This window comes from Balearica regulorum, chromosome 1 (genome assembly GCF_011004875.1).
Source record: "Balearica regulorum gibbericeps isolate bBalReg1 chromosome 1, bBalReg1.pri, whole genome shotgun sequence".
NCBI classification, from domain to species: domain Eukaryota; kingdom Metazoa; phylum Chordata; class Aves; order Gruiformes; family Gruidae; genus Balearica; species Balearica regulorum.
In genome coordinates, this window is record NC_046184.1 from 203,950,622 (window position 1) to 203,963,382 (window position 12,761).

The 12,761-nt window shown below is 42.3% G+C and overlaps 1 protein-coding gene across 1 annotated transcript in view; it reads left to right on the forward strand.

The window, feature by feature from the left end:
• Nucleotides 1-3,308: 3,308 nt before the first annotated feature.
• The window catches only part of TRPC6 (transient receptor potential cation channel subfamily C member 6), a 108,491-nt gene continuing 99,038 nt past the window's right edge, over nt 3,309-12,761 (forward strand). The window contains exon 1 of the mRNA XM_075742325.1: nt 3,309-3,700. Within this exon, the coding sequence (XP_075598440.1) occupies nt 3,558-3,700 (143 nt within the window). The 5' untranslated portion in view covers nt 3,309-3,557. The remainder of the gene's footprint in view (nt 3,701-12,761) is intronic.

Genomic DNA, 12,761 nt, shown 5'->3' on the forward strand with positions numbered 1-12,761 from the left:
ATCTAACCTCCAGTAGAAGTGTGGCCCACCCCACAGTGCTGCATGGTTCCACTCTGTAACCAGTGGATGGAGACTTAGACAATTGTTACAGTACATTGAAAAACACTCTTTTTAAAAAAAAAAAAAATCAGGCTGTAAAGATTCAGAGTTTCAGCTCAGCATCTTTTTTTTTTGAGGATGATGAACATTTTTTGTTCCCCTGACTTGATCTGGCCAATGCTTCTGAAAATTATGACCTATTACACAATTGTTTAACTTAACAAGTCCTACCAGTCCTTGATGAAGCAAATAAAAACTGTGCTACACTGAGGTGGTTTTCTAGAGGTAATTTGTTCTTGAAAAGCATGTAGGGATGAAAAAAAATAGATATTCTATTTATCACTGGAGTGAATTCAAAAAGACAATTTAAGTACAAGTTTCTTTCACCGTTCCCAAGATAATAGGTACTTTCTCTGTTCTAGAGAAAACGTATTATCCAGTGCCTATTCAGTTGTCTCCCAATGAAGATTTCTTTTTATAGTTCATTTTAATAGCACTGCTATGAAACATGAAGGACCAAAACAGCCAACCTGTATCACAAGAGTAATGACCATGACCATCACATGCTGTTAATCTGAAATACTGAAAAAGCTTGTACTGAGATGACCAAGAACTGGAAGAGTTCACAATGCTACCACGGTTCTGAGCTATCAGATACTCAGAAGCAGGTTTGTGGTTAACTTTCAGTAGGCACTCACTAAAAGCACTGATGTAGGCTTCCCTGTTGAAGTTGTTTGATATTCTCATGGTATATCAGTTCTACAGCATGCACAAATAAAAACATTGTTGCAGTATGATCTGAAAGAAACCATGATGGGCATCACTGCAACTTATGAGTGTGGCTTCAGAATTTGTGGAAAATTTGGGAGAGGTGAGAAAATAAGAGTGCCTGGGTTGATACCAGAGTTTACAAGGCTGAAATAAGGATGAAGACCAAGGAAGGCTTGGGATCTAGGATGCGAAGCACCTTAGAAAATGGGAAATGTCACCTTGAAGCTGAGAAAGATGCAAAAGTATCAGGGGGAAGATGGGAAATAATCCTAGGGGCATTCAAACAGTAAGTAGAAGTTTGAAAGAAGCAGCAAAAGAAAACAGAGAAAGCAGCTGAGCAGGCTCTGAAATCAAAGGATTTGATAACCCAGCAGCAAAGTCAGTTAGCGTTTAAGAGGCATTTGGACAATGTCCTTAATAAGATGCTTTAACTTTTGGTCAGCCCTGAAGTGGTCAGGCAGTTGGACTAGGTGATCCTTGTAGGTCCCTCCCAACTGAAATTATTCTATTCTATTCTATTCTATTCTATTCTATTCTATTCTATTCTATTCTATTCTATTCTATTCTATTCTATTCTATTCTATTCTATTCTATTCTATTTGGATGGGATGAGTTTTAAAAAAAAAAATTAAATATACCAGAGGGTAAGCAAGAAAGAAGGGGGGGGGGGGGGGGGGGAAGGACCTAGAAGAGATGATTTGAGACACCAGTCTAGTACCAAATAGAGCAGTTGAAATAAAATGGAGAAATAAAAAATATCTGCAAATATTTTGGGAATATACAAGAAAAGACTAAGCAGAGAAGCACTATATCTTTATAACAGAGTAGGACAAGTGAAATGAAATGGTATGGACAAGAGCAGTGGAACACATTAAAATTCCACCCATCACAAAGCTCTCTGTTACTGACAAACACTTTTCTAACAATAAAAATGTGAGGTATTATCAACAGCATATTTCTCAAATGCAAAGCCTGCACATAACTTTATAATATCTGTTTTTATAGAAATAAGAATTAGCATGAGAACTATAAAATACACATGCTAATGTTGCTACTAAACCCCCTATTTAAAATAAAATGTTCTGCAACAGAAGAAGAGACAGCAATGTTTTGCAATGAAAGGAAGATTTCTAAAACCCATTGGAGTCTAATTTTAAGAGCCGTAAGTATAAGGACAAAAAAAAATTCAGAAACTGAGCAACTGTGGAATTACCTTTGACTGTAGGTATTTCTGAACCTCATCTAAAGACCACGTAAATACTGTCATCTCTGCAATGAGCTGTGGATGTCTATATATCTCCTCCTCTGGCAATTCAGTTGGTGAAACGAGTCTCAGCAGCTCAGGCATTCATTAAACCCAAGATCTGGCAAGGACTGGTGGAGATCGTGGACAACATCAGCCTGCCTTGCCTGCCTTGGAAAGGGTTGTGCTGGGCTTTGCACAGCATATCACCAAATGAGGGGAAGGTGTGCATGCCCGGAGAGTAAAGGGCTGTGCACGATTAAATACAAACCCTGGCAATAGTTTCAGTATGTGAGCATGGCCGGAGATGAGGGAGAGATTTTATTTGGATGCACTTATTTTAACTGTACATTTACAACATTTAGTTACAAATACTCCCTTGGGAAATAGTAGGTCTATTATGTTCGATGTGAAAGATGCCTACAGGTCCTATGTTCTGTCTTCAGTGTCTTACATTGTTTCCTAGAAAAGTTTGTGATTATTACAGTATATTTAAGCTATTACAGTCTACATAAGTAAAATCAGAGTATCATCAAAGTGCTACCAGTGAAGCAGAACTGAGAAATACAAGGTGACTGAGTTTCCCTAAAGCGTTGTTACTGCAGAACTATTGGTTTTCTTGCTAAGAAAGGTGATATTTTGCCTCTGCTCTTATCTGAAATTATTAGAGGTGATAAAAACAAACTGTGCTGTGAAACAGGTGAACAGTGTTTGTAAAAGGACGAAGCACAGCACACGTTCTGTTCCCAAGCTAAAATAAAGCAAGCTCCTGCTTCCTTCCTACCGCGGGAGCTGACCGCCAGCTGCGCGCTCGCAGTCCTGCAGATTCCTAGGGGACAGTTTTGGGTTATTTTTTTTCAGGCCACCGTGGGCTGTGTTTCATACAAAGTGGCTGAAGGTGAGCCCTGTCCCTGCCGAGGTTGCTTTTAGAGTGTAACCCCCTTTTTCTCGGGCTGTTTTGGAGCACAGGTACGCACACCTCTACTCGGAAGGCTGCACCGTGCAGGTATGACGGTGCCACCGCGGCGGGCGAGTCACCGGGGCGGCCGCTGACCGCGGGGCAGGATCGGCTCGGAGCCGGCGGGACCTGCCGGGAGCCAAGGGACGCGGCGGGGCCGTGAGGGCGGTGCGGGGGGCACAGCAGCCCCTCAGGGGAGGCGAGCAGAGCCCGCCGCCCTCCCACCTCCCGCCCCTTCCCGCCGGCCGGGGACAGCCGCGCCCGCTGACGCGCCGCAAACTTTCCTGCCCCCGTGCCGAGCTGCGCTTCGCCTCCGGCGCGGCGGGCGGCGGCTCCCGGGGCGGCGGCAGCGGTTGACATAGTAACCCCTCGCCGGGCTCGGCGGGGCGCGGAGGGAGCCGGCCCGCCGCGCTGCCCTCCCTCCGCTGGGGGCCGCGGCGCTGTGAAGAGACAGACCGCAGTGCCGCGCTCCGGCCGGTTCCGCGCTGCTTCCGCGGCACCCTGAGGGAGCCGCCGCGCGTCCGGGCGCCCCAGCCGCGGGACAACATGAGCCAGGCGCAGCCCTACGCCCCGCGGAAGAGCAGTTCCCCGGCGGCCGGCGCCCGGCGGAACGACAGCCAGGACTACCTGCTGCTCGACGCGGAGCCGTGCGAGGACAGCGCCCTGCCGCCTTACGCCTTCTACCCCGTGTAAGTCCCGCCGGCCGGGCCCGGGGGTTCCTCTCTGCGCGGGCGCGGAGCGGGCCGGGGCGCCGGGCTCTGCGCTAACTCCCGCCGGAGCGGGTCTGGCCGGCGGGAGGTGCCGCTGCCCGCCCGCTGCGCCCCGGCTGGAGCAGAGCCGGTGGCGGGACCCGCTCCTGGGCAGCCGCGGTGGGGACTTGGTCACCTTTCCTCGTGTCCCCGGTAGAGGAGCGGCGTGACTGCGGTTGCCAAAGGCGGAGGAGCGGCAGCAGCAGCCCCGTGCCCAGCTGGCAGAGGTCTCCTTCCTAGGCGCAGACCGTGATACCTGCCCTGCTGTAAGGGAGGCGAAGGATAGCTTCCGTTTGCTGCGGAGACGTCGGTTTTACGAAAACTAGCAGTATCTAATGGGTTTAATATAGTTACAGAATTTTTAACTCCTAGGATCAGTTGCTCCCACAGGGAGGGTCCACTTCACAGGCGTGTTCGTAAACCCATAATCCTGCATTTTGTCAAAATCTCGTAGCCTTCTGTAATTTCATGCTCTAAGTTTTGCCAGGTAGTTATCATTTAAAGTAGGGTGTAAGAACACACGCACTGCAACCTAAATGAAACGTAAGTTATAAAGGTTCCAGGAACCGCAAATTTTAACATCCAGGTCAATTGACTTTCAGTGTTGACAGTGTCCCTCTGGTTACGTGTTGTCAGCATGACTCCTATAATTACCACTTGTTAATCCTTCTGCGGAGAAGCAGTCCCACAGAGGGGGAAAATGGGTATTAAGCAATGCAAGATGAGTCCTAAAATCTTAGGTGATTGCCAGAAGATGTGAACTTTTTTTGGTACAAAATATATTTTATTGTTTAACTGGTAAATTGCAGTTATCGACCTCTCCTAGTTTTTGCTGTCTTACCTATGAGGACTTACCAGCCACTTACCAACTACCTGGATATAGGAAAGGAATAACAGCAACGAAACTGGCAACACTCGCAGTGTTTGATTATTTATAAACTCAGCTAAGAACAGCCAGAGCTTTCAGAATTCTCTGCTGTATTGCTATTCCTCAGTGTCTTTCTAGAGTACTAATTCAGTATGCTCACATAGCTATAAGAGCATACGTCATTGCACATTGGACTTAAACCCCAACTCAAAATATATGAATGCATGAGTTGAATGAACGCTTTCCAGAGAAAAACCTCATGATGGTTAGTTCAGAGATTGGTTCTGACTAGTGGACTTCAGCTCTGAAGTAATAGGGCAATTCTGAAGTTCCATTTCTGTGTACTCATTTGGAATGGTTGCGCAGCTATGAGAGGATATATCTTGCCATGGCAAAGCATCTCCTAAAACAAAATCTGTAAGGTCTGTGGCGTGCTGATATTTTCACTTTAGCAGCATAAGCCTGTGCTAGTGGCTCTTGGTCCAGCACACAAGTGTAGAGATTGCCTTTCATCATCTCAAGGTGGTGATGAGGAAAGCCTACATCCGAACCAAGTTGCTTTGTAGAACTAGGGTGGCACTAAATGCAGGAATTTATCTCAAATTATGCCACGTCAAGGCCTTAGATGACTGATTCTGTGGTACAGGTAGGTCCAAGACAGGACCCTAGCATCCTTCCCTGATGAAGGGTGCTTCCATCAGTCTTTGACAGAATAGACAGAAGCTGCCTGATCTGAATGGCGGGTATAAATTTAAGGAATGTAGCCCTTCTCAATTTTTATATAATTACTACTAAAAAAGATGCTTTAGTGGCAGTGCTTGTTTTTAGGTGCATGTTAGGCATGAGGAAGCTGTCATTTGCCATATGTCATATGGAAAGGAGACACTTTACAGGCACCTGTAGACAATGCTTATACACAACCACTTACATGGACTTCCTGAGCTGGCAGGGGTGAATGCAGTGAATCCAGGACATGCTGATTACTAAGCAGAGGTTTTGAATTTTCCTTAAATTCCACCTACGTCATATTTTAGGGACACTTTAGGGATCTATCTTTTCAGCCAAAAGTCATTACTTTTACTAGTGGCCTTCGTGTGGCCAAAACCATAATCAGATGGCCCATACTTAGGATATGCTGTTTATAATCTTTATAATCCACGTGCAGTAAGAATACTTTTCTCTACTTTATTTGAACATCCTCAAAGGACCAGTATTTCCTGATGTTGTTATGGTAGAGAGTATTGTATGAATCTTACCTTCTATCTGTAGAGTCATAAGGTCTCTGGAGATCCCGAGGATACTGCTGATGAAGGGTCTTATGTTGACTGATAAACTATGCAAAATCAGTATTTCACATACTGTGAATCTACTTGGACTCAGTGTGTGTGCCTTATCAAGTCTGTCCATACATGCTTTGTCAGTGTTTATTCTTTAGCTACTTCTCCAGAAATGTGGCAGCTCAGGGAGCTGGTCGTGTTGTCAGGTGCCATATTTTTCCTTGAAAGTCCTTCTATGAATTTTTGGTGGCCATTTGATTATGAGTCTAAACCATGGAGTCTGTGGGTTTATCCATCATTGAGATAGAGCTACGTGTCCCTTGAGATCAAATGATAGGTCCGTGTTTAAATACGAACACAAGAAAATAAGCCTTCAGATCACATCAGCTGATGTGTTAAAATGTTTTAAGTAAAGCTACTTACATTTCACTTAGAGTATTTCTAGGTATATCCAATTGCTAAGGGTATTTTTTTCAAACTAACTGGAAATGATAGGCATCATTTGCATGTCCAGAATGCCCCAAGAACATCTTGTGTGATGGTGATTAATGCAGAACGTAATGCAGAGTACAGCTGATGTCCCCAAAAAGCTGAAGTGTGCCTCCTTTTAAACATTACTGAGAGGGTAACATGTTTACTGGTATAATATGGCATGTGACTGTTGCTTGAAAAGTAGTTTGATATGAAGGAGTATTTTTCCTCACGTGGTGATTTAGTGCTAATGCTGACATTACTGTGTGTGTTGTTTGTAGAACATGTTTTTCATGTGTTGTTATGTGACTGCCTTTAAGTGGTGTAGTGGCTGGATTCTAAAATAACCATAGCTAAAGCCCTAATCCATCAAACTACTACTTTAGTTCAGTGATGTTACTCCTAAGCCTTGATATACAGTCCCTTTATAACAGCAAACAATTATCTGTCTAATAAAAGACACTGAGTTTGCCTTTTTTTTTCCCCAGATGATTTTTCAGATGATTCATTAATTGTACAATAGCATGGTCACATTAAAATCAGAACAATTATCAGTGATCAACACAGCTTGCTTGATGTTGTGTCATCAGTAGTGCTGATTGGGTTATTCTATTCCATTTAGCCTGAGACACTGTAGTGTACTTAAATATTAAATTACCTGTAAATTGGAAAAATATTTGAAATACTGACCTGTCAGTGTTAACTGACTCTGTGAGTAGCAACAGACCTGACAGACTTACTTATATTGAAACTTTCGCTGAGTTTCAGTACTTGTGCTTAACAACATGCATCATATTGAATAGGTAGGCATTCAGTACCACTCTTCATGAAGAACCAGCATTACTGTGTCTGGGGTAGCTGCTACCTTAGCTGCAAACAAGACTTCAGCAAGGTTCCTTGGGCTCAGCAGCTGTGCCAAGTAGGGTGTCACAGTCTTTTGGCAGTAAGTGGACTGGCAAGAAGACTCTTACCTTTATTTGCAGTGTGGTGCAAAATGAAATTCTAATGGGATTTTGTGCTGAAAAATCTTGCTTTTCTGTTGAATTCAGAACCTTTGGTAGGAAGAACACACTGCAGGCTATCTGCAGAATTTGTAATTAAATGGTTTCCAAAAGATGAAGCTACTTTTTAAGAATTTAATAATTGTATATTAGAAATTATATGCAAGTAAACACTTTCTTTATAGTAGTCCTCTTCCATCTGGTCCTCAAGTCTGGCCCCTAATGTTTAAAAAAACACATTGTGACATGCATGTCAGAAGATTGTCTCCTGAAATACAAAAATGTGGATAATGTTTTTGGTTGTGTGGGGTTTTTTTTGCTGGTTCCCCCCCCCCCCCCCCCCCCCCCCCCCCTTATGCAAGTATTTCATCGGCAAAGAGCCTGGTTTTGTAGTTTAAAATAGGACAGAAAGTGCATTTTAAGGTCTAACCCCAAATCTGAGTGCTGATCTGCAGTGGGGTTTGAAAGTGAAAGTACTTGTATGTAAACTTTCCTGCTAAAAAAATGTTATTGAATAACAGATTGTCAGTGTACTAAGCTAGTGAGAATACACTAATTCAGTAAGACATCTGGTTATATTTCTTATTTATACTTTGAAATATTTTGCATCGTGAAAAAGAAATATATTTTCTTATACATGTGAGGAAGGACAATTGTGCAGTAAAATGTCAGTTGTAAAGTAAATGAGGCACACAAATTATCAGATGAAAACAGGGGAAAAAGGATTATGGTGTGCATAACTGCCTTGAGGCATACATTATTCCTTAGCTTTTGTGGTTTTTAGATCAAGTGTTTCTCAGCACTATCAAACCCAACACATACTTCAGACCCCTTTCTTTGTTAAATAATATGTTTAATAATTTCTTTCCTGCCTGCAATATAACAGTTTCTGCTGTTGGCATAACATAATTTTTATCTCCAGCCTCCAACTATCTTGCTCGAAATGACCTGTAAAATTATCTTCCAGACTCTTCATTAGACATAATCTCTTCAGGGACTACTGTGCAATGTGGCAGCTGTGTTTCAGATTGCTAGTCTCTTTGTTGAGATGCTATACCCTCTGAAAATATGTTGCAATATTTTTGTTGACAGCAAAAAGGTGGAGGAGTTAGTATGGAGGGGTGTCATTTCCTTATATAGCCTCGTGGATGGAACACATTCCTATGGATTAGGACTAATGGATCTGCTTCCTACTGGGCACAGAAAAAAAAATCACATCCAGATCTCTCATATTCTGGATGACTGAATTTAGTCCCTGAAGTCTTGGGTAAAAGAACATCACCATTATTACCAAGCCTCAGAAAATCCAGCGTTTAGTTCCCTTTGCATTTCCTACAAGTATCTGTTAAAGAATGCTTCACTTAGAACTGAAGATGTGCTTTATGTTGCGTTCTGTTTGTTTTTTTTCTTAAATGCATTTTTTATCTGAGTGAAGAATAACAAATATTTTATTTTAATGTTTCAGCCTGACAGATTAATTAGTAAAAAAACCCAAATCACAGTCACACAGTCTGATGTTTCCTGCCTCATCAGAAATGAGGAAAAAGAAACCATAACCATGTTATTTAGGGGTAAAACATTCACAAAAGGTTTTTTAAAAGAGTGGCAGAGCAGACTGACAATATTTATTTTACATTGGAGAGCGGAGGTCTGTTGCTAGTGAGTTCTGCCCTAGCTTACCTGTGCAGCTCAGTCCATAAAGTGCACAGTACTGGCCAGAGATAGGTGCTGGCTTGGTGGTCTTCAACATGCTCCATTCTGGCATGGCCCTGGAGCAGACTCAGTATTATGTAGGTGGAGTTTTCTACCATATCGTTTTATGCTTTGAAGCTGTTTGAAGAACAGTAAACTTCTGCAGAAGCTGGTACACATCCTGAAAATTACCTCTGAAAGGTGATTTGAACCACATTTGTTCGTTTATGGTAAAGACTTGTGGGTTTTGTTGGGTTTAGTTGTTAGGCACTTTTGTATTTGCTGTATATGGTCACTAATTTAACAGTGAACTTCATTTGGACAGCTATATTACCTGAGTGGTTTCCTGCGATAATACTTCACAATCTATTTTGCTTGACCCATAGCGGTATTTCTGTAGGTTTATTTATACCTGTTCTTAACAAAAGGGGGTATTTGTGGATCACTCTTCTGTGGTTACTGAACAAATGAAAGTCACCTCCCTGTGGGACCTAATTTTATAAAACTGGAAGCTTTCCACGTAAACACAAGTAATTTGTTAAATTTGCATGAGGAAGGTGGAGTAGTGATTAAGAAATGTGTGGGATATGCATGGCATACTTCTCACTGTAAATGTTAATAACAAGTATGTTCTTTGTCAAACACCCTCCCAGCAGCATTAGCCACTGCAGAAGCTGAAGGTTATAATAACTGGCTACTTGAAGAATTCCTGCCAGCTATCAGTATCTGCAAATAAAGGTGACTTGGCATGGTGGGTCTACCTCATCAAGCTGTGTTTAGACTTTCCAGCTCTGTGAACATGAGCAAAAGAAAATTTTGGCAGTTAAACTATATTCATGAAATTCTTTAACTTGGTTTCATACCTCAAACTGTGATGCAGGGCAAGGCAATGACTTAGCAAAGGGCTTCAGTCTTAAAGTGCATACAATGAGTCTTACATAGGTGTTTGCACACATACTTGTGAGTGTAGATGCTTGCACACGGAGTCTACTCAACAAGAGGCTTAAAGGATTTGGGTTGATACGCAGTATTTAAAGGTAAGTTTTGATAATTAAATGTAGACAAAAACCTTAGTGATAATTAAATTACATGCAGTTTTTTCTGGAATAGATTAACATTTTTATCTTGCAGTAGAATGTTTGTTATTTGTTTAGCAGTGACAATTTAAATGCATAATCAACTATACTATTTTTAGCAAAGTAGAAGTTATGGAATATAGTGTGAAGATGACTAATTAAAGTCTGGGTTTATATTCTATATCCATTTCTATACAACTACACTTTTTCATACCATTAGTACAATTGACAGCACAGCTCTATTGTCCCTCCCAACCTAATATCTCTAAATAAACGTTTGTCAATATGGGGGGAAAAAAAAAAGAAAAAGCAAGCTTTGGCACTAGGGATGAAATGTGAGATTGGGTAGAAGAATCCCCAAGTAAGTGGAATAGCAGAGAAACTGCATATCAAGAATTGTCATTTTAGGTGTGTTTTCAAAGCTATGTGGGAAGTGTGGATAGCTTGTTTTCTGCAAGAACTGAATGTAATTTCCTTTTGTTTTAAAAAAAAGTTACTAATTTTAACAAAATGGCAGTGTTGTGGATGTGAATTTTCTGGGTAAAAGCTTTGTTGTGGATGGACCACTTTCTTTTAATGTGGAATTAGTGATGAAATAAAAATGACAAATAATAATAATAGTAATTGTGAATCACCAAGAAGTAGATGTGATGCCCGCCTCTTCGCTCATTCCTTCAGTAGTGTCCTTACTCATACTGCTGTTCATGTTCTCCCTTATACATCATTAATTAAAATCAAGCCCAACCATGTCCACTGCCAGCTCAGAAGAACGTGACTGGTGTTCTTTTTTTCCCTTAGAAATTGATTAAATACTGGTTTTGATGTCAGTATTTACCTTAGTGAAGAGATTAAAGAACTGAGGGTTTTTAAAAATTAGTATCTGTGAGGCCTTCCCAGGCAGGTAGAAAGAAGGCTCATGAATCAAAAGATCACGGCTGATGCAAATTGGATTTAAAAATACCTCAGAAAACAGAGTACAGATCACAAGGTCTGTATGATGCAGCACTAGCCATATTACAGAATATTCAGACTGGAGAATTTCCATGAAATTTTGGTGCCATTACCATATCTTGAATGAAACAGTGCATCTCTACAAATGGGACCTCATGCTTAAGTCTTGGTTTATTGAAAGTAGTGGGAATTTTGCTGGATAGCCCAGGTGTTTAGCAGGTTTATATCACAAATTGACGTCAGTTGTAAACGACCAGCAGCAGCCACCCCTGCTGACCATGTGCACAAAGAGCTGTTCCGACAGACTGAGGCTTGGCTTGTGGTACGCTGATAGCTGTGTTGTAATCCCAGAGCTGCACAGGAGACCTCATATATTTCTAATTGGATGCTGGTTAATTGCTGCTAATAAGGGCAAACAGCTATGGAGCCGGTTGAATTGTTGCTTTGAAAAGAGAGGACCTTTATTTCACCATACATGTAAGGAGCCACCATGTCCAAGGAGGCAGTGTCTAACTTGGAGCTGGACCGTAACTAGCCTGAGACTGAGGAGGTGTTGAAAAGACTTGGCAGCCACAGCTGTCCTGGTTCCTCCTGAAATGTCTTTTTTATGCATCCTGATCAGCTTAACTAGCAGATAGGTATGTGCCCAGCAGACTGACAGGGTGGGCTACAGTGCTGGTCTGTTGCCTCCCATCATCTTCTGTCAGCGCTGGTGGTAGTTCAAACAGACGCTTGGTTGTGCTGATTTTCCTCCTGGTGCAGTCTGGGTTTCTCCTGTCGTGCACATTGACTGAATTTAGGAATGATAACTGATTACTTAGAAGCCTTTCAAAAGGGAAGATTCCCTCATCTTTGAGAAGTGATTTGTATTTTCTTTCTCTTCTGTAAGATTTTTGCCTGTGGTGTACGTTTCAGCTGTTCTAGACATGATTTTTCTCTCCTTTTTAGAACAGGTAACCAGATCAGACTGCTAAACTTTGTTAGTCCTACTCTGTGTACATGTCTTACACCTGCCAAGTGGTAATAATCCAATACTTGGTGCTTTTTGTAGGGCTCTTGATGTGCATTGCAAACAGGCGCATTGCACACAGTCCAGCTGTCAGCCTTCCAGCCTCTGGGTGCTTGGCAGCAGAGAGAGCAGTTCTTACAACAGCAGTGTTTTAAATCATGGATTGCGTCAATTAAACACCTCTACAGCACCTGGCACATTGCAGGAGAATGTAAGAGTGGTAACACCAGTGTGAATCCAGGAAATACTTTTAACTGAGGTACTGCTTGTGGGATGATGCTTTGGCATTGCAAAGCTGAGAAAGTCTGTGCCATGGAGACTCGTGCCACAAATGTCATGATTACCATTTCTCAGCTAATCATGGTGTGGGAAAGTGCCCTCCCTTCCCTCCAGGCCCATGCACATGCAGAGTTGCGTGTAGCAGAAGCACATGTATGAGTGGGGGCTTGTGATGGGGACGGTGTCTGATAGGTCTGATCACTTAGCAGTGGGCTCCCACATCCGTCCCACATGAAACAGCTGAGCTTGAGAGATGTGTGTTGACTCACAAGCCCCACCACGCAGGGAGCTTAGTGCCATGAAAAATCCAGATATTAGTTAAGAGAGTGGATTGTGGGTTTTTTTTCCTAAAGATTTGCAGTATGTGACAATTCTGT